The 24,365-nt window shown below is 38.3% G+C and overlaps 1 protein-coding gene across 4 annotated transcripts in view; it reads left to right on the top strand.

The window, feature by feature from the left end:
• The window catches only part of CRTAC1 (cartilage acidic protein 1), a 1,047,407-nt gene that overhangs the window by 467,115 nt on the left and 555,927 nt on the right, over positions 1-24,365 (top strand). For all 4 annotated transcript variants that reach the window (XM_053692551.1, XM_053692550.1, XM_053692553.1 and 1 more), the window contains exon 4: positions 3,206-3,342. In XM_053692551.1, coding sequence (XP_053548526.1) covers positions 3,206-3,342 — 137 coding nt within the window. The remainder of the gene's footprint in view (positions 1-3,205; positions 3,343-24,365) is intronic.

Below are 24,365 nucleotides of genomic sequence, written 5' to 3'. Positions count from 1 at the left end.
AACAAATGGACAATTACCATGATAACACCAACTTTTAAGCAACATTGTAGCAAAGGGATAGCAATGGTACTGGTGAGTTGTTAAACTGTCTGTAATAAATCCTAGCTTCAAACCAGAGTGCCCTTATGCTGAAGACTTAGGGCCCCATGATCTAAAGGTCTCTGGACTGGCGAGATTATTAAAGAATGCTGCCAGTACTTCTATTTCATTGGTGGGTATTGGGGTATCTTGCTAAAGGACGTATACTCCATTTTCATATGGGAAGTATATATACATACATTACAAAAGTGCACAATAAAATAAGTAGTTTAAAAATCACACAAAACCAATAACTGAACCATTTACACAAAAAATACGCAGGAAAAATTGTATTGTTAAGGTGCATCAAAAAACGTGACAAAATTCTTAACCAAAAATCGAATTTTATAAAAAATAAAAATAAAATTTGTATGTAAATTACACAGGAATTAAACATATTAAATATGCACAGCCTAAATCGTAATTTAAGTAAACAAAAATCGTGTGCAAAAATACTCAGAAATTCGTACTTATAAGTTCAAAATACAAAGCCTAATTGTTGTTGTTTTTCGTAAAATCGGTGGAACATGGGCATTTCATGTGCGTATATGAAATTGTCTCTAATCCCAGCGTAATTTGCACTACAGATCTCAGTTTTTTCTTGCAAACCAAAAGGTGGCAAGTTTTACTCAAAACACTTATAACCCTAGTAGAAAAACACACGCATATAAAAATACAGGCAAATGCAGGATGCTATACGCTAAAAGCAGTGTAATGTGGTTTATATTGGCTACATGATTTACTTTTTAAAGTGCGCCCCATATTCACTGCTAACCTTCATCGTACAGAGTGAAATGTCCCTTTTCAACAAGGAGACCTCTAGCCATTCGCAGGGACTCCCGTTTTTTTTTAAATACTTCCACCAGGGCAGCCCCTGCAAGGATCAGCGAGAAAACGTCTAATCTGGCGATGTTTAGATAATCGGGCCCTATCTCTTGAATTTGACCATTCTTCTCTCTTCTCCACATGTGCATCATATAGTTTATTTACTTGATTACGGTTACCCTCAGTTTTTGCTTAGTGGCATACAGCACAATAGACATATTGTATTTCATCTTTAGATCCATGATAAATGGTTTGTCTCCTTATTTAATGACCAGGGGCATAACTAGATTTTACAGGGACCCAGAGCAAAAACGTTTCTCCCACCCCCTTATTCCAATAGTGGTCTTTCTGGCTGTTTGCAGCCAACAGAAGCTGAGCTGATAGCCACATAGAAACAAGAGGAGCTGTATTTCTGTGACATAATTCCCCCTTGGTTGGTCTACATAAGAGAACATGCATAACCTTACTCTTTAAATATGTTGGTAAATTTTTCTGTACAACACTGTGGTGACCATATTGGAAACCCTGCCTCCATATTTGTAAAGGCAAATCCATACACTTTATGTACACTTTGAGCTCTGTTTTGTTGAGGCAGGCACACAGAAGGGCAAGACATGATGTGGGTCAAGCTGAGGCCATGCCAGGCCTCTTTGTAGCAACACCACTACGGATTTCAAGGAAACATGGGTCCCCTAGATGTGTGGGCCTGGTCTTGATTGAGACCTCTGATATCCTGTAGTTAGACCACACACATATCCATTAGAAGCCATGTAAGTGCAGTAATAAGATCAAATGCCGCTCCTGTTTTAATCTTATTGTGCACTTCAGTTACAGAATGGTCCATGTAGTTGTCTTCTCAAAAATATTTTTTTAGCATTAATCTACTGTTATGTTGTTGCAGCCTAAATGCTATGATAAGTCAAGCATCCATTTTCCCTGAAGCAAAGAGCCCATCATCTCAAAACTTTCCCAGTGACTGACATGGTTAGCATAATTGTTACCTTGTAAAGAAAGTGTCTGGATTTGCATTCACAAATATGAAGGCAGGGTTTTCAATATAGTCGCCACAGTGTTGTTGTACAGAAAAATCTGCCAACATGATTGCAGAGTAAGGCTGTGCATTTTCTCTGGTGGGGACTAACCAAGGGGGGGGGGGGGGATTATGACTCAGTCACAGAGAAGCAGCTCCTCTTGTATCTATGTGGCTGTCAGCTCAGCTTCTGTTGACTACAAACAGCCAGAAAGTCCACTATTAAAAAATGATGGGTTGGAGCAACGTCGTTCCTCTGGGTCCCTGTAAAATCTAGTTATGCCCCTGGTTTAGGTCATTGTGTGCTTTTTCTTACATTTGTTTAACTAGCAAATGACACTTATTATTGACTTATAAGCAGTCGTACAAGTAATATGATCATTGTATTTCCACATATGGGGAAACAGAGTGACCCAATTGTTTGGAGTATGAAATCACTTAAGCATGTCAGCATTATTACACATTATTTTATACTTTGCTCCTGTATTTCCCTTCTTTATTTTTCTATTTTCTTCTCACCTGGCAAACACAATTGCTTTTCTGTTGCATTGCAGATAAAATGTAATCATGGAATTCAAGAGTTGAAGAACATATGATGTTTTTATAGCTATGGCAAATAGAAAAATATAGTGAATAATTTTACTTATGCATTGTATTTCCAATTGCAGTTCTTCTTCATGACCTTAGAACCATTGCCAAAGCTATCAGTAGGGTGTGAATTATTTCAGAATCTTTATTACACCCAGTGACAATAAAAATTCTATCAGTTTTCAACTTCATCTAAAAGGCTGATAGTTTTTACATTGATATAAGTGACAGTTAAATCTGATGCATGGTCTGCCATTTTTTACCCAACAATATATTTGCCACAACTTGGCTTCTGCACAGTAAAATGGCTTTATTAGAGGGAACATCTATTCCCTGCAAAACACTTCCTAATTCTGAATCATTGGTTTGTTTTAATAATACATTTGGATGCAAAGTAAATATAACATTGCTCTTTTTAACTCTAGCATCCTGTAGTTGTAATCCGTATCTGTTTCAGAAAATGTAGCACCCAGCGGGGTTTAAGATGACTTTAGATATCACACAAGCTGAACTCCAAGAGGTTGCCATGGTAATTATGAAAAAAAAAAACATAATTAATAAATCTTAGATAAATGGGAAGCCTTTGCTTATTATGCAGCCTGAGTTTATTTCTATTTGCTGTGCAATGAAGTACCTTGCAAGGAATGTAAATATTAACCACAGATTATTTGTTTTCATTTACAGGTGTGGCAACATACACGGACAAATTGTTTAAATTTAGAAAAGGACGTTGGGAAGATCTTTTTGGTGATGATGTGAATGTGAAAAAGGGAGTGGCGAATCGATTTGCCGGGCGATCGGTGGCTTGCATTGACAGGAAGGTACTGTAAGATGCACAGCTTGGTTGTTAATGAGGAATGACACTCTGACAACAAATCATTAATTAGCTTTCATGGCTTGCTGACAAGTCACCCATGAGTGGGTAAAATACTGCTGAAACAACAAAATTGTTAATTTCTTTCAGTTACACTTTCTTGCCTGGCATGTTGAAACACTTATTGAAAATTTAATTAAAGGGGCTTCTTATGAAAAAATAAGCATTAAAGTATTTTATTGCGTGAACAAAGTTTATAGGTTCACAATGGTTTTATATATATTTGATATGTCTAAAAGAGAGTACTTTGTAAACTACATTTAAAGTGTTGTTTTTTTTGCAGTATTTATTTTCTTGTCTGATAAAGACTAATTGTATTGGCTAAGAAGACATGCCTTTACATCTTATAATAAAAACTACATTTATTCAGCACAGAAACATCCATTTATATAAAACAAAATAACTGTAATACAATTGAAACGTAATACAATTGGGGCAATATCTCCTAACATTATTAATTCTTTATCTGACAAAGAGCATTGCTATATAATTATGAGCTGCATCCCTTCTTGATACGCAAACAGTTAATCTGCTTCCCGAATTTATAATTTCCAATGCAAATTCTTGTGCAATACAGCACTATCCCCTGCTCTGCTCTTGTGCGACAAGATTCACAGGAGCAGAGCTTGACTAACATTCCGGGCGAATGAGTCCGGAGCAAATTAACACCAGTAGCTCTTATGAATGCTGCTTGTTAAATTGCAGTTTGTAGGTTTGCAGAAGTGAGCCTACACTACATGGGTTTCAAAGCTACGTCTAAAGCTTGATAAATGAAGCCCATACTCTCCTATCTATCTATCGATCTATCTATCTATCTCTCTATCGCTCTATCTATCTATCTCTATCTCTCTCTATCTCTCTCTCTATCTCTCTCTATCGGTATTGCTCTTTCTCTCTTGTGCGCTCTCTCTCTCTCTCGCTCGCGCGCGCTCTCTCGCGCGCGCGCTCTCTCTCTCATGCTCTCTCCATCGCTCTCTCTCTCTCTCGTGCTCTCTCTATCTCTCTCCAGTTTTATGTTTCTGCCTATCTATCTGCCTATCTCTCTCCAGTTTGATGTTTTTGCCTATCTATCTGGCTATCTGTCTAATGTAACTTATCAATTTATCTTATACCTGCACAGTTCTTTTCTTTTTCCATTAATAATGGATAACTGTTTGTTTTGTCAATTACATAGGCTAATTTTTATTATCTACAATTTTTAAAATATATGATCTATATCAACTTTTATTTTGGTCTTGCCCTTTATCTTAGATTGTAGTAAAATAGCGTGTTACACTACATTCATAGCTAGTGCCTGTAAATATAAATTCTGGTCATTTTCATAACTAGATAGAAAATTATTTTACAGGAGTTAGAAAATGTTAGTCTTTTTTCTGATTCTTCTTAATCTTTCTGCCAGATTATATTACAAAATACTCAACATTTCATGGTTTCTTCACCAGAGAGAAGTTAAACTACTATTGTCACAAATGAGCAATTACAATTCCAGGGAACAATTTAATTTAATTTCTGGGACTGTAGTTCTTTTTTGCATTCCTAAAAGAAATCGAATTTTGATATGTAGTAGGATTAAAGCTGTCAACCAAACCATCTTTTCAGACTTTGTTGAGCGTGTTTGTTATTATAAAACCCATTTATTACTTCATTACCTTGAACTGTGTTATAGTGTAACCTTTTAATAAATTGGCATCCTGGAGACACTGCCACTGTTTCCGTACTTTAAGATGAATGGCACTGCAAATAGTACTGCAGTGGACTTACTAATCACATATCTCCGACCATAGGGAAATGTAACTTTTTTGTCCCCACTTGGCTTAAATGTTTTAAGCATTCACATAAAATAAAGCATTTTCTATTTTTATAAAATACATTTCTTTATAGTTTTACTTGAGAAAAGTGCTGTAAATATTGAAATAAAACCTTTAATGAACAAGAAAATTCCAAGATATTTAATTAACCAGCCAAGATTGGGGGTATCTCTTCAGCAAATATAACTGAACAGCCAACTTGTTAAGTGCATAAGTAATTTGCTCCAGGGCATAGGCTAATTAAAGTAATTAACGATCACATAAATCTTACCTGGCACAGCATGAGATTGACCTAAACTGAATTTGTTGGTAAAACTGTACCTATGTAACACTAACAGGGGACAATTTATTAAGGTGCAGACGGACATGATACGCTGTATCGTATCATGTCTGCCGCACAACGATAAATGCCGACAGCATACGCTGTATATAATGTATTTATCATTGCACCAGTAGTTCTTGTGAACTGCTGGTGCAATGCCGCCCCCTGCAGATTCGCAGCCAATCGGCCGCTAGCAGGGGGTGTCAATCAACCCGATCGTATTCGATCGGGCTGATTGCTGTCCGCCACCTCAGAGGTGGTGGACGAGTTAAGGAGCAGCGGTCTTAGGACCACTGCTTCGTAACTTGCGCTTCAGGTGGATCTGAAGCGGAGTGGGTCGGAAGCAGCATCCGCTGCTTCATAAATCAACTGTGAAATTTGAGGGCACCCCTACCTAAGCCAAAAAAAGTTCAGCACTTTCGGGATGCTTTGGGATTTAAGACCATAGCACCTCTAACTTTGGCACAAGAATCAGTTTTGTGACTTTCCTTTGCCTGAAAATAATACAGTTATACTAACCTTTTGTGATTGTTTGTTGTTAAAGTATTTGTTTTATAAAACAGTACTTCTTTAGTAATAACAATTATTATTATTTTACCTTAGATTAAAGTAAGCATAAAAATATTGGGCCCTATCTATCAAGCTCTGAGGCCCTGTGTCTCTGGCGAGCCCGCAGGCTCACCAGAAACACCAGTTATAAAGCAGCGGTCTAAAGACTGCTGCTCCATAACCCTGTCCGCCTGCTCTGATGAGGCGGAAGGAATCGCCAGAATTCAACCCGATCGAGTACGATCGGGTTGATTGACATCCCCCTGCCGGCGGCCAATTGGCCGCGAGTCTGCAGGGGGTTGCGAGCTGCTGGTGCAATGCTGAATACGGAGAGCGTATTGCTCTCTCCGCATTCAGCAATGTCTGTCAGACCTGATCCGCACTGTCGGATCAGGTCCGACAGACATATGATAAATAGGCCTCATTGTATTAAGCAAAAAAGGAAAATAAAAAGTATTTGTTTTCTAGCAATATGACTTAGAAATTTTCAGTCTAGCACCTGCCCACAGCTAAACAAGGAAGCAAACATTGTGAAACTTAAGTTTTAGGTCACATGATTTTTGCAGCAGAAGTCCTATATTGATCATGGGCAATAAACTGACTGGAGTTATTTTATAGTATCTCCTAGCAACGCTTCAAAATAAACACTATACTTGGGGCGGAGCAAGCCCTGGAGCTGAGCGGTAGTGTGCCAGTGTAGATCTGGCTATTTTTTGTCTTCACCCATATATTTGACCGCTCAATACAGCTTGTTGTACAAAAATGATGTGCTTAAAGGTCTGTGGAACTGAATCAAGAGGCAAGTGACTGTGAGTCACAGTCAAAAGGGAAGAAATTGAACGTACTTTGCGGAGATCTATACCGGGACTCTCGAGAAGTCTCCTTTTCCCAGCCCATGTGAAGGTCTTGGGGCAGTGGAGCAAGCTACCACTAATAACCTGCCTGCATAAAGAGCCAGCAGACATACAGCTCAGAACATGGAGATGACTAACGCTGATATGCACAAGCTGCTATTGGACTTTGAGCAACAAATTTTTCAGAGGTTTGATAACCTCATGTCGAAGTTAAGGGGCACGTACATGAAGATAGTCAGGTTCAGCCCAGTGACATTTAACGTGCTCAATGAGCTACGAGATGGAGTTCAGATGCCTGTGCACAAGAGTGAGGAGGACCCGGTCTATAGTTTGGGAAACAGTTGTATAAAGTCTGCATCCCCTGCCTCCACTCCCATCATGGCGGGTGCGGTCGACATTAGACAGGCAGCTAGCGGAGTACTCGCAGGGGCAACCAAAGACTATCGCAACAACATGATAATAATTCCCCCAATTCAAACCAGGTCAGCCGGACGTTTCAGTAGTCTCTGGGTCCAATTTGAGCAAGTTGGATTCCCTTATCATCAGACTCTTCTGTGCATTCCGAATAAACCTGATTCCTTGGGAACTTGAGGAAGAGAGACTCCTCCACAGATCGGCTGCTAAAGAACAGCTTTCCGAGGCTAGATTTCACCTGCAGGATTGGGAGCCTCGCCTGGAGGCCAATGGTTTTACCCACATGCAAACAGGATAAGCAGACTATACAAGCAGGATTCATGAGCATCTGAGCAGTTTTATTGAGACTGTGAGAGACTATAATGTTATGTTTCTCCTGCTTGGAGGTACCCTCTTTACTATGGATAAATAACCATTGTATTCATGAAGACATACCATCAGATTACCAGTTGAGGGCTGTCACATGCTCCTATATATCATTTGGTGCATTTCTCTGTTATTCATATAGCTCATACTCCTGTTCATTACATATTTCTATGCTTCCGATTGCTATCCTACGTAAGTTAGTTTTATAGTATCTGTGCCTTAGTTGGGACAATGCCTGGATTACTGTATGCTCTACCACAATAAGTATCTCCAACTGCATGTTTTATAGTGGCTGCTTACCACTTATGTATCACCCATTTTTTTACATCTGAAATTTATATAAGAAGGTACAGATATCATGTCCTACTAGTACACAGTGTTCTTGACAGAGGTTTGTAACTATTATAATGTGTAGTCCCTGTTACCACTTTGGATTTAGCAGGGTCCTGCTCTATAAACGTTAGCTACACAGGTTGAGTGGTGGTTATAGCACTATTGGGAGACATATGATCATATTATAAGGTGGCATGCCAGTTTATGTACAGCTTAGTATTGTCCTGAGTATCACTCAATTCTGTGTCTAGCTCCAGGACAGGGAACTGTAATATTTGTGTACCCTATTCTGAATATAGAGTGGTCGCCATGAATGGCATGTTAAGGAATTAGCTAACTATACATCTAACTCTTTGAGTGATATGCCCCTTATTTAGGTTATATCAAACTTAGCTATCAATTCAGTTACAGGTATACCCCGCTCATACAGCGGGTTAGGGACCGGAGCCCCGCTGTAAAGTGAAAACCACCTTAAAGTGAAACAAGGCAGTTTTAGCTTTCTTTTCAGTGTTTAAAATCTTGAAAACATGTTTGAACTAACATATATTAGGGGTGCAATAGTGCTATGTTTAGTTTAACACTAGCACAGTATTCAATAAATACTGTACCTGTAAAATAGTGACAATTACTGTAGTCAAATTTGCCAGACTATAGCACTGAGACAGAGTTTGCACTGCAATGCTATAAAAAGAGTGAACTAAGCATAACAAAATGGTGCCAGTCACTTTTCTCACAATCTCACAATGATTACAGCACTATTTCAAAATCCTTGGAGGTTGAACTCCAGCTCCACAAAGCGCTGTATTAGCGAATCGCTGTAAAGTGAAGCGCTGTAAAGTGAGGTATACTTGTAATTACATTATAAAGATAGACATATGCTAGATTTAAAGTCCTCTAGATCTCTAAAGTCCTTATGTGAATTTTTGGAACTCCTGGCCACATATAACTCGTAATGAGACTGTTCCCCTAACATTATTGTAGTCCCCTTCAGAAAATGTGTATTATTTTGTGAGGGAGAGTATTTACAGCATGTGTAAATTAAATGATATAATTTGTTTAATAAAGAGAATGTCATTACCAGCTCTGGATCCGTATCCCCCCTCCCACTTGAGTGGTAAGGGATAAATAGCTTATCCTCCATACTCCCTTTTAGCAGAGTTATGTAGTCTCTGACCTGTTCGTGGAGCCTTTGCCATAGTTTGTACCTATTTGAGTGTAAAAATGGATCTCCGGATCTTAATAATGATAGTTTCATCATGACTATTCTTATGTGTCTCAATGTCTGCAGATTGTTTATGCCTATAATTTTAGTATAGCTGTTAGCTTACATATATCCAATGTAGTGTTAGAACTAGCGATATGGTGTTGAAGGTTCAAGAGGTTTTAGGTGCGGCACCTATGTGTGTTTCTCATGTACTTTAGAGAGTCACCTCCTGTTGGTAGACCTGGCAGGTATAGATGCTAGGTTGGTTTCTTAATGAAAATAAATAGGGACTTGAATCAACTACAAATCTGATATATATGGCTGCTTGTGGGTGACGTGTTCGCTCCCTTGCCACCAAGCTCTAACCAGGCTTACCAAGATTTGTAACCTTAGACTAAATTAATAACTGGTAGGTGTAACAACTCTTATGGTGACTGCCCACTAGGTTGATATACTCACTTAACCGCCCTCAGGCGACTCCTGAGTCTTGTAATCCTGATAGCTCTTTATATCATGCTAGATTGTAAACCTTAAAACTTGCAACCTCTATATTTTTAGTTTCTTTGATTTTATGTCCGCTACAGCAATGTGAACAGTTCTACTCCCATTCATATTAGTACTCAGATTAATCTGTGAAATAGTTCCTGTAGTCTTGTTTTTTTGACACAGTGTTTATTACTTGGATATTTAATGGTGTCATGTTTATTTCTATGATCTCCTTCAATGTTAGTTTTAGTTTTCCGGACCTACCCATGGTCCTAGCAGACAGATGAAGGAGCATGTTGAGTGTAGGCCTAAAAATGGCCTGTGCTACCTAGAAATCCTCTGATTAATAATTTGAAATTATTGGGGTCCTAAAGTGGCCTCAGCTATTTCTGAGGAAAAAGAGGGTGTTCTTAGGTTTGCTCCCCAACTTCTATTCATTTGATCTATGTTTCAAATTGGGAATTTTCTGAGAGTCTTACAATAAGAGATTTATCCTTATGTATCTGTATGTTTACAGTATTTGTTTTATCATCTAATATGCGCTTTGTGTTTAATTGAGCAAACTAATTTTTGTTTTTGTTGATGTTATTCCCTCAATAAAAAACTTTAATACAAAATAAACACTATACCTTTGCCTTCCTGTTGAGGCCTCCTCCTCCTTGATTTGCTGGGAAAGGAAGTAAGAGACATTGCAGAAATGAAGTTAAAAAAACATAATTTATGTAAGAACTTACCTGATAAATTCATTTCTTTCATATTGGCAAGAGTCCATGAGCTAGTGACATATGGGATATACAATCCTACCAGGAGGGGCAAAGTTTCCCAAACCTCAAAATGCCTATAAATACACCCCTCACCACACCCACAATTCAGTTTAACGAATAGCCAAGCAGTGGGGTGATAAAGAAAGGAGTAGAAAGCATCAACAAAGGAAATTTGGAAATAATTGTGCTTTATACAAAAAACATAACCACCATAAAAGGGTGGGCCTCATGGACTCTTGCCAATATGAAAGAAATGAATTTATCAGGTAAGTTCTTACATAAATTATGTTTTCTTTCATGTAATTGGCAAGAGTCCATGAGCTAGTGACATATGGGATATCAATACCCAAGATGTGGAGTCTTCCACTCAAGAGTCACTAGAGAGGGAGGGACTAAAACAAAAACAGCCATATTCCGCTGAGAAAATAATCCACAACCAAAAAATAAGTTTATTTTCACTTTTGAAAGAAAAAACTTAAATAAAAAAGCAGAAGAATCAAACTGAAACAGCTGCCTAAAGAACTTTTCTACCAAAAACTGCTTCTGAAGAAGCAAATACATCAAAATGGTAGAATTTAGTAAATGTATGCAAAGAGGACCAAGTGGCTGCTTCGCAAATCTGATCGACTGAAGCTTCATTCTTAAAAGCCCATGAAGTAGAGACTGATCTAGTAGAATGAGCTGTAATTCTCTGAGGCGGGGTTTGACCCGACTCCAAATAAGCTTGATGAATCAAAAGTTTCAACCAAGAAGCCAAGGAAACAGCAGAAGCTTTCTGACCTTTCCTAGGACCAGAAAATAAAACAAATAGACCAGAAGTCTTCCTGAAATTTTTAGTAGCTTCCACATAATATTTCAAAGCTCTTACCACATCCAAAGAATGTAAGGATCTCTCCAAAGAATTCTTAGGATTAGGACATAAAATTTCTCTACTAATGTTGTTAGAATTCACAACCTTAGGTAAAAATTGAAAAGAAGTCAGCAAAACTGCCTTATCCTGATGAAAAATCAGAAAAGGAGACTCACAAGAAAGAGCAGATAGCTCAGAAACTCTTCTAGCAGAAGAGATAGCCAAAAGGAACAACACTTTCCAAGAAAGTAGTTTAATGTCCAAAGAATGCATAGGTTCAAATGGAGGAGCCTGTAAAGCCCTCAGAACAAAATTAAGACTCCAAGGAGGAGAAATTGACTGGCTTAATATGAACTAAAGCTTGTACAAAACAATGTATATCAGGAAGTATAGCAATTTTTCTGTGAAATAAAACAGAAAGAGCGGAGATTTGTCCTTTCAAGGAACTTGCAGACAATACCTTATCCAGACCATCCTGAAGAAACTGCAAAATTCTAGGAATTCTAAAAGAATGCCAGGAGAATTTATGAGAAGAACACCATGAAATGTAAGTCTTCCAAACTCTATAATAAATCTTCCTAGAGACAGATTTACGAGCTTGTAACATAGTATTAATCACTGAATCAGAGAAACCTCTATGACTTAGAACTAAGCGTTCAATTTCCATACCTTCAAATTTAATGATTTGAGATCCTGATGGAAAAACGGACCTTGAGATAGTAGGTCCGGCTGTAACGGAAGTGGCCAAGGCGGGCAACTGGACATCCGAACCAGATCCACATACCAAAACCTATGTGGCCATGCTGGAGCCACCAGCAACACAAAAGACTGTTCCATGATGATTTTGGAAATCACTCTTGGAAGGAGAACTAGAGATGGGAAGATGTAAGCAGGTTGATAACACCAAGGAAGTGTCAGCGCATCCACTGCTTCTGCCTGAACATACCTGGACAGGTATCTGGGAAGTTTCTTGTTTAGATGAGAGGCCATGAGATCTATCTCTGGAAGCCCCCACATCTGAACAATCTGAGAAAACACATCTGGATGGAGAGACCACTCCCCTGGATGTAAAGTCTGGCGGCTGAGATAATCCGCCTCCCAATTGTCTACACCTGGGATATGCACCGCAGAGATTAGACAGGAGCTGGATTCCACCCAAGCAAGTATCCAAGATACTTCTTTCATAGCTTGGGGACTGTGAGTCCCACCCTGATGATTGACATAAGCCACAGTTGTGATATTGTCTGTCTGAAAACAAATGAACGGTTCTCTCTTTAGTAGAGGCCAGAACTGAAGAGCCCTGAGAATTGCATGGAGTTCTAAAATATAAATTGTTAATCTCGCCTCTTGAGATTTCCAAACCCCTTGTGCTGTCAGAGACCTCCAAACAGCTCCCGAACCTGAAAGACTCGCATCTGTTGTGATCACAGTCCAGGTTGGGCGAACAAAAGAAGCCCCTTGAACCAAACGATGGTGATCCATCCACCATGTCAGAGAGTGTCGTACATTGGGATTCAAGGATAGTAATTGTGATATCTTTGTATAATCCCTGCACCATTGATTCAGCATACAAAGCTGTAGAGATCTCATGTGAAAACGAGCAAAGGGGATTGCGTCCGATGCTGCAGTCATGAGACCTAAAACTTCCATGCACATAGCCACTGAAGGGAATGACTGAGACTGAAGGTGCCGGCAGGCTGCAACCAATTTTAAACGTCTCTTGTCTGTTAGAGACAGAGTCATGGACACTGAATCTATCTGGAAGCCTAAAAAGGTGACCCTTGTCTGAGGAATCAAGAAACTTTTTGGTAAATTGATCCTCCAACCATGTTTCAGAAGAAACAACACTAGTTGATTCGTGTGAGATTCTGCAGTATGTAAAGACTGAGCTAGTACCAAGATATCGTCCAAATAAGGAAACACCGCAATACCCTGTTCTCTGATTACAGATAGTAGGGCACCCAGAACCTTTGAAAAGATTCTTGGAGCTGTTGCTAGGCCAAATGGAAGAGCAACAAATTGGTAATGCTTGTCTAGAAAAGAGAATCTCAGAAACTGATAGTGTTCTGGATGAATCGGAATATGAAGGTATGCATCCTGCAAGTCTATTGTGGACATATAATGTCCTTGCTGAACAAAAGGCAGAATAGTCCTTATAGTCACCATCTTGAAAGTTGGTACTCTTACATAACGATTCAAAATTTTCAGATCCAGAACTGGTCTGAACAAATTTTCTTTTTTTGGTACAATGAATAGGTTTGAATAAAACCCCAAACCTTGTTCCTGAAGAGGAACTGGCATGATTACCCCTGAAGACTCCAGGTCTGAAACACACTTCAGAAAAGCCTGAGCTTTTACTGGATTTACAGGAATGTGTGAGAGAAAGAATCTTCTCACAGGAGGTCTTACTTTGAATCATATTCGATACGCTTGAGAGACAATGCTCTGAATCCAATGATTTTGGACAGTTTTTATCCAAAAAATCCTTGAAAACCTTAATCTGCCCCCTACCAGCTGAGCTGGAATGAGGGCCGCACCTTCATGCGGACTTAGGGGCAGACTTTGGTTTCCTAAATGGCTTGGATTTATTCCAATTTGAGGAAGGCTTCCAACTGGAAGCAGATTCCTTGGGAGGAGGATTGAGTTTTTGTTCCTTATTCTGACGAAAGGAACGAAAACGGTTAGAAGCCTTAGATTTACCCTTAGGTTTTTTATCCTGAGGCAAAAAAACTCCTTTTCCTCCAGTGATAGTTGAAATAATAGAATCCAACTGAGAACCAAATAAATTATTACCTTGGAAAGAAAGAGATAGTAATCTAGATTTAGATGTCATATCAGCATTCCAAGATTTAAGCCACAAAGCTCTTCTAGCTAATACAGCTAAAGACATGGATCTAACATCAATTTTGATAATATCAAAAATAGCATCACAAATAAAATGATTAGCATGTTGCAGTAAGCGAACAATGCTAGATATGTCAGAATCCAATTAATGTTGCGCTAAATTTTCCAACCAGAAAGTTGATGCAGCCGCAACATCACCCAAAGAAATAGCAGGTCTGAGAAGATGACCTGAATATAAATAGGCCTTCCTTAGATAAGATTCAAGCTTCCTATCTAAAGGATCCTTAAAGGAAGTGCTATCTTCCATAGGAATAGTAGTACGTTTAGCAAGAGTAGAAATAGCCCCATCAACTTTGGGGATCTTTTCCCAAAACTCTATAGATTTTGCTGGTAAAGGATACAATCTCTTAAACCTTGAAGAAGGAATAAAGGAAGTACCTGGCTTATTCCATTCCCTAGAAATCATATCAGAAATAGCCTCAGGAATGGGAAAAACACCTGGGGAAACCACAGGAGGTTTAAAAACAGCATTTAAACGTTTATTAGACTGAACGTTAATAGGACTGGTTACCTCAATATCCAAAGTAATTAACACTTCTTTTAATAAAGAACGCATATAATCTATTTTAAATAAATAAGTAGATTTGTCAGTGTCAATATCTGAGGAAGGATCTTCTGTTTCAGATAGATCCTCAGCAGAAGAGGATGAGTTAATATGTTGTTGGTCATTTGAAATTTCATCAGCTAAATGAGAAGTTTTAAAAGACCTTTTACGTTTATTAGAAGGTGGAAATGCAGACAAAGCCTTCATAATAGATTCAGAAACAAATTCTTTAAAATTTACAGGTATATCATGCACATTAGAAGTTGAAGGAACTGCAACTGGCAATGTACTATTACTGATAGAAACACTATCTGCATGTAAAAGTTTATCATGACAACTATTACAAATGACATTCGGTGGAATACTTTCTACAATTTTGCAACAAATGCACTTAGCTTTGGTAGAACCGATGTCAGGCAGCAATGTTCCAGCAGAAACTTCAGAGACAGGATCGGATTGGGACATCTTGCTCAATGTAAAAGAAAAAACAACATATAAAGCTAAATTATCTATTTCCTTAAATGACAGTTTCAGGAATGGAAAAAAATGCAAAAGCATAGGCCTCTTGATAGAAAATAAAGCAGGAGGCAAACATGAATGGGGTATTGAAATAATGAAAAAAAATTGGCGCCAAGTATGACGCACAACGTAACTTAAACTTTTTTGGCGCCAAAAATGACCGGAAATGACACACTTGCGTCACTAATGACGCCGCCGTGTGAAAGGTCTCGGCGTCACGTATGACGCCGGAAATGACGAAGTTGCGCCAAAAATGTATTTTTTCACGTCAAAAAAAGTTTGCGCCAAAAATGACGCAATAAAGTCTAGCATTTGACGCACCCGCGGGCCTAACACCCGCAATCGCAAAAAGTAGTCAAATTGAAAAAAAGACTAAACCCCAGGTAAGAAATAAATTTCTTAAAGTGTTTTACATTCCCAAATATGAAACTGACAGTCTGCAGAAGGAAATACATGAACCTAACTCATGGCAAATATAAGTACAATACATATATTTAGAACTTTATATAAATGCATAAAGTGCCAAACCATAGCTGAGAGTGTCTTAAGTAATAAAAACACACTTACCCAAAGACACCCATCCACATATAGCAGATAGCCAAACCAGTACTAAAACAGTTATTAGTAGAGGTAATGGTAAATTGAGAGTATATCGTCAATCTGAAAAGGGAGGTAGGAGATGAATCTCTACGACCGATAACAGAGAACCTATGAAATAGACCCCCCGTTAGGGAAATCTGAGAGGAATCGGGCTTCAACAATGCTGAGAAGCGCATATCAACGTAGAAATCTTAGCACAAACTTACTTCACCACCTCCATAGGAGGCAAAGTTTGTAAAACTGAATTGTGGGTGTGGTGAGGGGTGTATTTATAGGCATTTTGAGGTTTGGGAAACTTTGCCCCTCCTGGTAGGATTGTATATCCCATATGTCACTAGCTCATGGACTCTTGCCAATTACATGAAAGAAAGGATGTAAATGTAAAATCATTTTAAAAGTGATGAATAATACAAATAGCAATGAATTATTTTAAGAAGAAGACACTGCTTAGTGCTTTTTTTGTTACTATAATAAAACAGATTGTTTAACATCCCTTTAAAGGGACATAATACTCATATGCTAAATCACTTGAAACTGATGCAGTATAACTGTAAAAAGCTGACAGGAAAATATCACCTGAGCATCTCTATGTAAAAAAGGAAGATATTTTACCTCACAATCTCCTCAGCTCAGCAGAGTTAGTTCTGTGTAAAAAGTTATACTTCACCTGCTCCCAGCTGCAGGTAAAAAATAAAAAAAAATGAAGAAATGAACAGCAGCCAATCAGCATCAGCAGTGCTGAGGTCATGAACTCTTACTGTGATCTCATGAGATTTGACTTAACTCTCATGAGATTTCATAGTAAGCTTCCTTTACCTGATTGGTGAAATAATATGAGAGTGCACGATGCTCATCCTTTCAGCTGTCCTAGGACAGACACACTAAAATGCTGCTTCAAAAATCCTTTACAGTGGGAGGTGGCTACTGAGGAACTTTTGAGGTAAAATATCTTTCTTTTTTACATAGAGATGTTCAGGTGATATTTTCTAGTCAGCTTTTTACAGCTATGCTGCATCACTTTCAAGTGTTTAAACATTTGGGTATTATGGCCCTTTAAGGAAAATGTATTCTGTTATTTTATAAAATAACTTTCTTGGCTTTGGTTACTGCTAGTTACTTACAGCGTAGCGCCATCTGCAGAGGACAGGAAGCTCAAATATATATCATAGCGGCCTATAGGCTGATTGTGGGTGTTCTGTAGATGGAGTCTGGGTATACCTTGGGGTGTGTGCTAGACGTGAAGGGACAATGGGAGGGAAGGGCAATTTTCACTCTCCTCCTCAGCCCAACAGGGGTGCAAAGCAAAAGATTGGGGTGTTTTGAAACCCCTGAAACCCTTTATGCCTCACACTGCTACTGGATCAGATCATCTGTGTAAATCAATAACCCTGTTACCTATATAACCGAAGACCTGAAAAGTGGTTAATCACATTGGTATATTCACAGTCAGGACAAGGATTGTTGCTCCCAAGTAGAAAAAGGCAGGAGCTTGGCAGCTAGCTGCAGCTGACACTTCTGATTGGCTTACCAGCTATGTCCTGTTTGGGAGCTTCAGTTTTGGGGCTCCTAAACAGGTCTGGACTATAACTTCTTAACCACATGTTGAACTACAGAAAGAGGTGAAAAGGATTTGGTTTACAAATTAATAGCATATAATTTTGTACATTAGAATGTCCCTTTAATAATTTCAAAAGTTACATGTAATAATGTGGAAAGAATGCATATTAATAATAATGATTAATTCCCCATCACACCATTATCCAGGAGGCATTAGCTAAGAAATAAAATACAGTGAATCCTTGCCACTAGATACTTTGTATTCACAACCATAAAGTAATGGTGTGTCTGTAAATTTAAATATTTAACTTCACAATTGTGAGAGATTAAGGGGAATGGAACTCAAATGCAGGAATAGATACACATGAAACAAAAAGTTAATTAAAGGACTTTATTAAAACAAGAGAAATTGAAACTGAGAATAAGCCAAAGGTCAGGCACCAGAATATCAGTCCAGCAAGAAGGTACCAAGGAATAAACAAGCGCAAACAAGAGTCCAAGAACAGGCCAAAGGTCGAGTACCATGTGATCAGTCTAGCAACTAGGTACCAAGGAATAAACAAGTGCAAACAAGAGTCCAAGAACAGGCTGAAGGTTGAGTACCATGTGATCAGTCTAGCAACTAGGCACCAAGGGGTAATTCAGGAGCAAAATCCAGCAGGTACAGGTCGTGAGGAGGCTGGTACAGGATACTAGGTAAGTGCAGGTGGTACAGCTGGATTCAGGTAAGCTGTCACTGGTACAGCAAGTACAGGAGGTTCAGCAAGTACAGGAGGTCACTGGTACAGCAAGTACAGGAGGCATGGAGTACCAGGTAAGTGATATCAAATACAAGCTTGTTTCAAGACAGGATACAGGGAGAACTTGTACAAGGTCAACTACTCAATAACTTTAGCCCAGAATGGTGGGCTGAATGGATTTATATAGAAACTCTCACAACTGTGGCTATTTAGGTGGGAGTTTCTTAAATTAGGTATGGACAGCTGTGCATGCCTAAGGAGAGCAGTAGCCTCTGCAGAAGACAGGCTTTGGTGTTCCACGTGGAGGAATGCAGGAGCCTATCGCTGGAGCTTGGTCAGGTAAGTACCTGACAACAAACCAGGGTTCCCCCTCAACAATTATGTCTGTATCAATTCCGCAAATATTAAGAGTCATCAATTTGAGTGTCTGAGACTGCCCTGATATGACTGTTGTTAATTTAAAAACAGTTTATATACACGGGAAAACCCTCTAGGATATCATTGCTATTGGCAAATATATGAAAATTTGGTATAACAGCAACTTTAATACCCTACAACATATATATATATATATATATCAGGCACATCTTTAGTGTTGAGTGTTATGAGTGTTACTTATTGTCTAATTGTACCTGTTGGTATTTACTTAGACGAGAAGTTCAATGTCATGTAACAGAACTTATGTTTTTTTCTCTTAAAAAATAAATACAATATATATATATATATATATATATATATATATATATATATATATATATATATTGTATTTATTTTTATAAAAGAGCCTCATCCACAAATACCACAAAAAACTTCAAGCTGTCATTGATGTTAAAGGGGGCAATACATGGTATTAAGAACTGGGGTATGTAAACTTTTGATCAGGGTCATTTGGGTTGTTTCTGTTGTCATTATGATTTAAAAAGAGTAAACACAGTTTATTGATAATAAATGGCTTCAGCCAAACACTAACCATGAGTGAAAGAAAAGTTTTTGTGTTATCATTCATATTCTCTGAAAAATGGTCAAGAAATCATAAATACTGCCAGGGTATGTAAACCTATGAGCACAACTATATATATATATATATATATATATATATATATATATATATATATATATATATATATATATATATACACACCTATATATATATATATATATATATATATATATATATATATATATATATACACACACCTATATATATATATATATATATATATATACCTACATATATATATATATATATATATATATATATATATATATATATATATATTTATATACACCTACATAACCCCCTTAGCATGTAAGCCTTTGAGCCCAGCTGTTTGCAGATCACCTTCATAAAAGCCGAGTACAAGAGTACAACTCTTGGGAGGGTCCCCAACAATTTGACCCCTATAAATATTAACTTGCATATTATGCCTATGTTTATAGCTCTGCAGAATCTGTTGGCTCTCTATAAATAACTGATAATGATGATGATAATAATAATAATAATAATATACATACCCACAGAATATATGCATATTATTGCATGCTTTAAATTAAACAGATTAGGGGTTAATAATAAAATGCAGGGGTCAGCGATAGCGGGGTCGGCAGATTAGGGGTTAATAAGTGTAAGGTTAGGGGTGTTTAGACTCGGGGTACATGTTAGGGTGTTAGGTGCAGACTTAGGTAGTGTTTCCCCATAGGAAACAATGGGGCTGCGTTAGGAGCTGAGCGCTGCTTTTTTGCAGGTGTTAGGTTTTTTTTTCAGCTCAAACTGCCCCATTGTTTCCTATGGGGATATCGTGCACAAGCACGTTTTTGAAGCTGGCCGCGTCAGTAAGCAACGCTGGTATTGAGAGTTGAAGTGGCGGTAAATATGCTCTACGCTCCCTTTTTGGAGTCTAACGCAGCCCTTCAGAGAACTCTAAATACCAGCATTGTTTAAAAGGTGCGGGGGAAAAAAACATTCGTAGCTAACGCACCCCTTCTAACGTAAAACTCTAAATCTCGGTGTAAGAGTTTTTTTTGTCTGTGTTTTCTTCTGCAGTAAAACACAATGAAAGAACAGCACTCCATGAGATAGAACAGAAGCTGGAAAAAACCTTCCATGCATGTCCATTTTTATAATAACTCCTCAGGGTGCACAGTCTTTTAGCACACTATACCCCTTTCACAAAGAAAAAATATCCTGAAGCATATCAGTCTGACCCTGCCCAATGACAGTCCAGTGCCGAAATACCAGGCAATTCTTCTCTGAACAAGGGAAGCAACAACCCCAGACAATCGTTTCGGCCTTCTATGGGCCTCGTCAGTGAGGTGCAGTTGTATCTCTCTAAGGACAAGTGTGCATGGAGTCCACGTCTGGTTTCCCCATTACTCTTAGGGTGACCTAAGAGCATTTACATAAAACACAATGAAAGAACAGCACTCCATGAGATAGAACAGAAGCTGGAAAAAACCTTCCATGCATGTCCATTTTTATAATAACTCCTCAGGGTGCACAGTCTTTTAGCACACTATACCCCTTTCACAAAGAAAAAATATCCCGAAGCATATCAGTCTGACCCTGCCCAATGACAGTCCAGCGCCGAAATACCAGGCAATTTCTTCTGCAGTAGATGGATGAAGGATGATTGAAGGGCTTGGCAAACATGGAAAACTCTGGAGTATTTTTGTTACATTGTATTGCTATTTTGAGAATCTGTGATCAAGTGTTAATGTAAGTAATTTGTGACAGGCAAGGAGATAAGAATTGACTTTCTCAGATTCTGCGAGGCCCTAGTAGAGGTTTATTGTCTTTTGAAAATAAAACATGAAGAAGCAGGTTTTAAGACAGCTGTATCTATCTACAGGAAAGGAATTCATAAAGTTTGCAAAAAGATCACTTTTAATAACTAAATGATCTACAGATATTTTATTACAAACATATTTTAAAACACATGGTCACTGTAATAAAACATAAAAGATAAAAAAAAAACATTTTTTTTAATAATACTGTTCTAAAAGCAGACATCTGCCCTTCTATGTTGTCATAGAATTAATACAATTAAGTATTAAGAATTAAGTAGTATTTCATTTCATATTCTGCTATATATTTTGTTACACTTTCTAGTTATTCTTATATCATATACATACCTGTAGTAGAATTCTGTAGTAATTATTTATATAGATATAGTTATATTTGATTCTTATTCTATTTAATATAAATATATTCCATATTTAGTGCACATTTCTAAATAATGCATAAAAACATAATTATGATATAAATAATAGTACAAATAATATAGGTATGCATCCGTATATATACAGTATCTCACAAAAGTGAGTACACCCCTCATATTTTTGTAAATATTTTATTATATCTTTTCATGTGACAACACTGAAGAAATAACACTTTGCTACAATGTAAAGTAGTGAGTGTACAGCCTGTATAACAGTGTAAATTTGCTGTCCCCTCAAAATAACTCAACACACAGCCAATAATGTCTAAACCGTTGGCAACAAAAGTGAGTACACCCCTAAGTGGAAATTTCCAAATTGGGCCCAATTACCCATTTTCCCTCCTTGGTGTCATGTGACTCGTTAGTGTTACAAGATCTCAGGTGTGAATGGGAAGCAGGTGTGTTAAATTTGATGTTATCTCTCTCACACTCTCTCATACTGGTCACTGGAAGTTCAACATGGCACCACATGGCAAAGAACTCTCTGAGGATCTGAAAAAAGAATTGTTGCTCTTCATAAAGATGGGTTAGGCTATAAGAAGATTGCCAAGACCCGGAAACTGAGCTGCAGTATGGTGGGCAAGTCCATACAGCAGTTTCACAGCACAGGTTCCACTCAGAACAGGCCTCGCCATGGTCAACCAAAGAAGTTGAGTGCATGTGCACAGCATCACATCCAGAGGTTCTCTTTGGGAAATAGATTTATGAGTATTTCATTTCATTTCATATTCTGCTATATATTTTGTTACACTTTCTAGTTATTCTTAAATCATATACATACCTGTAGTAGAATTCTGTAGTAATTATTTATATAGATATATTTATATTTGATTCTTATTCTATTTAATATAAATATATTCCATATTTAGTGCACATTTCTAAATAATGCATAAAAACATAATTATGATATAAATAATAGTACAAATAATATAGGTATGCATCCGTATATATACAGTATCTCACAAAAGTGAGTACACCCCTCATATTTTTGTAAATATTTTATTATATCTTTTCATGTGACAACACTGAAGAAATAACACTTTGCTACAATGTAAAGTAGTGAGTGTACAACCTGTATAACAGTGTAAATTTGCTGTCCCCTCAAAATAACTCAACACACAGCCAATAATGTCTAAACCGTTGGCAACAAAAGTGAGTACACCCCTAAGTGGAAATTTCCAAATTGGGCCCAATTACCCATTTTCCCTCCTTGGTGTCATGTGACTCGTTAGTGTTACAAGATCTCAGGTGTGAATGGGAAGCAGGTGTGTTAAATTTGATGTTATCTCTCTCACACTCTCTCATACTGGTCACTGGAAGTTCAACATGGCACCACATGGCAAAGAACTCTCTGAGGATCTGAAAAAAGAATTGTTGCTCTTCATAAAGATGGGTTAGGCTATAAGAAGATTGCCAAGACCCGGAAACTGAGCTGCAGTATGGTGGGCAAGTCCATACAGCAGTTTCACAGCACAGGTTCCACTTAGAACAGGCCTCGCCATGGTCAACCAAAGAAGTTGAGTGCATGTGCACAGCATCACATCCAGAGGTTCTCTTTGGGAAATAGATTTATGAGTGCTGCCAACATTGCTGCAGAGATTGAAGGGATAGGGGGTCAGCCTGTCAGTGCTCAGACCATACGCCGCACACTGCATCAAATTGGTCTTCATGGCTGTCGTCCTGGAAGGAATGTCCAAGAAAGCCTGCAAACAGTTTGCTGAAGACAAGCAGACTAAGGACATGGATTACTGGAACAATGTCCTGTGGTCCAATGAGACCAAGCTAAACTTATTTGGTTCAGATGGTGTCAAGCGTGTGTGGCCGCAAACAGGTGAGGAGTACAAAGACAAGTGTGTCTTGCCTACAGTCAAGCATGGTGGTGGGAGTGTCATGGTCTGGGCCTGCATGAGTGCTGCCGGCACTGGGGAGCTATAGTTCATTGAGGGAACCATGAATGCCGACATGTACTGTGATATACTGAAGCGGAGACTGAGCCACAGGACTGTATTCCAACATGCTAACGACCCCAAACACACCTCTAAGACGACCACTGACTTGCTAAAGAAGCTGAGGGTAAAGGTGATGGACTGGCCAAGCATGTCTCCAGACCTAAACCCTATTGAGCATCTGTGGGGCATCCTCAAATGGAAGGTGGGGGAGCGCAAGGTCTCTAACATCCACCAGCTCTGTGATGTTGTCATGGAGGAGTGGAAGAGGACTCCAGTGGCAACCTGTGAAGCTCTGGTGAACTCCATGCCCAAGAGGGTTAAGGCAGTGCTGGAAAATAATGGTGGCCACACAAAATATTGACACTTTGGGCCCAATTTGGACATTTCCACTTAGGGGTGTACTCACTTTTGTTGCCAACAGTTTACACTTTAATGGCTGTGTGTTGAGTTATTTTAAGGGGACAGCAAATTTACACTGTTATACAGACTCACTACTTTAAGTTTAACTTTAAGGGGACAGCAAATTTACACTGTTATACAGACTCACTACTTTACATTGTTGCAAAGTGTCATTTCTTCAGTGTTGTCACATGAAGATATAATAAAATATTTACAAAAATGTGAGGGTTGTACTCACTTTTGTAAGATACTGTATATTGGTACATTTATACAGTATTGAGGTACATATTAAATATATGAAAATTATATATACACACTGAGACAGTGAGGCCTATCTATCAAGCCATCAACTTACTTGCATTCAACGGCACCAATACGCTCGCTTAACATCGTCTAACATCACGGCCGCTGACCTGAATACAATTTCCATATGTATTAAAAAAGCCGGCAAAAAGCTGCGCACCAAGTACGGGGCGATGAGCAGCAGACTGTTAACTAGCAGTCATCGATCCCACTGCTATTCAGCTTTTTACCAACTTTATTTATACCCTGTCACTAATCACCGCCACTATACTAAAATGTTTAACCCC

This window comes from Bombina bombina, chromosome 9 (genome assembly GCF_027579735.1).
Source record: "Bombina bombina isolate aBomBom1 chromosome 9, aBomBom1.pri, whole genome shotgun sequence".
Lineage (NCBI taxonomy): Eukaryota > Metazoa > Chordata > Amphibia > Anura > Bombinatoridae > Bombina > Bombina bombina.
This window is presented reverse-complemented; position numbering and strand designations above follow the sequence as displayed.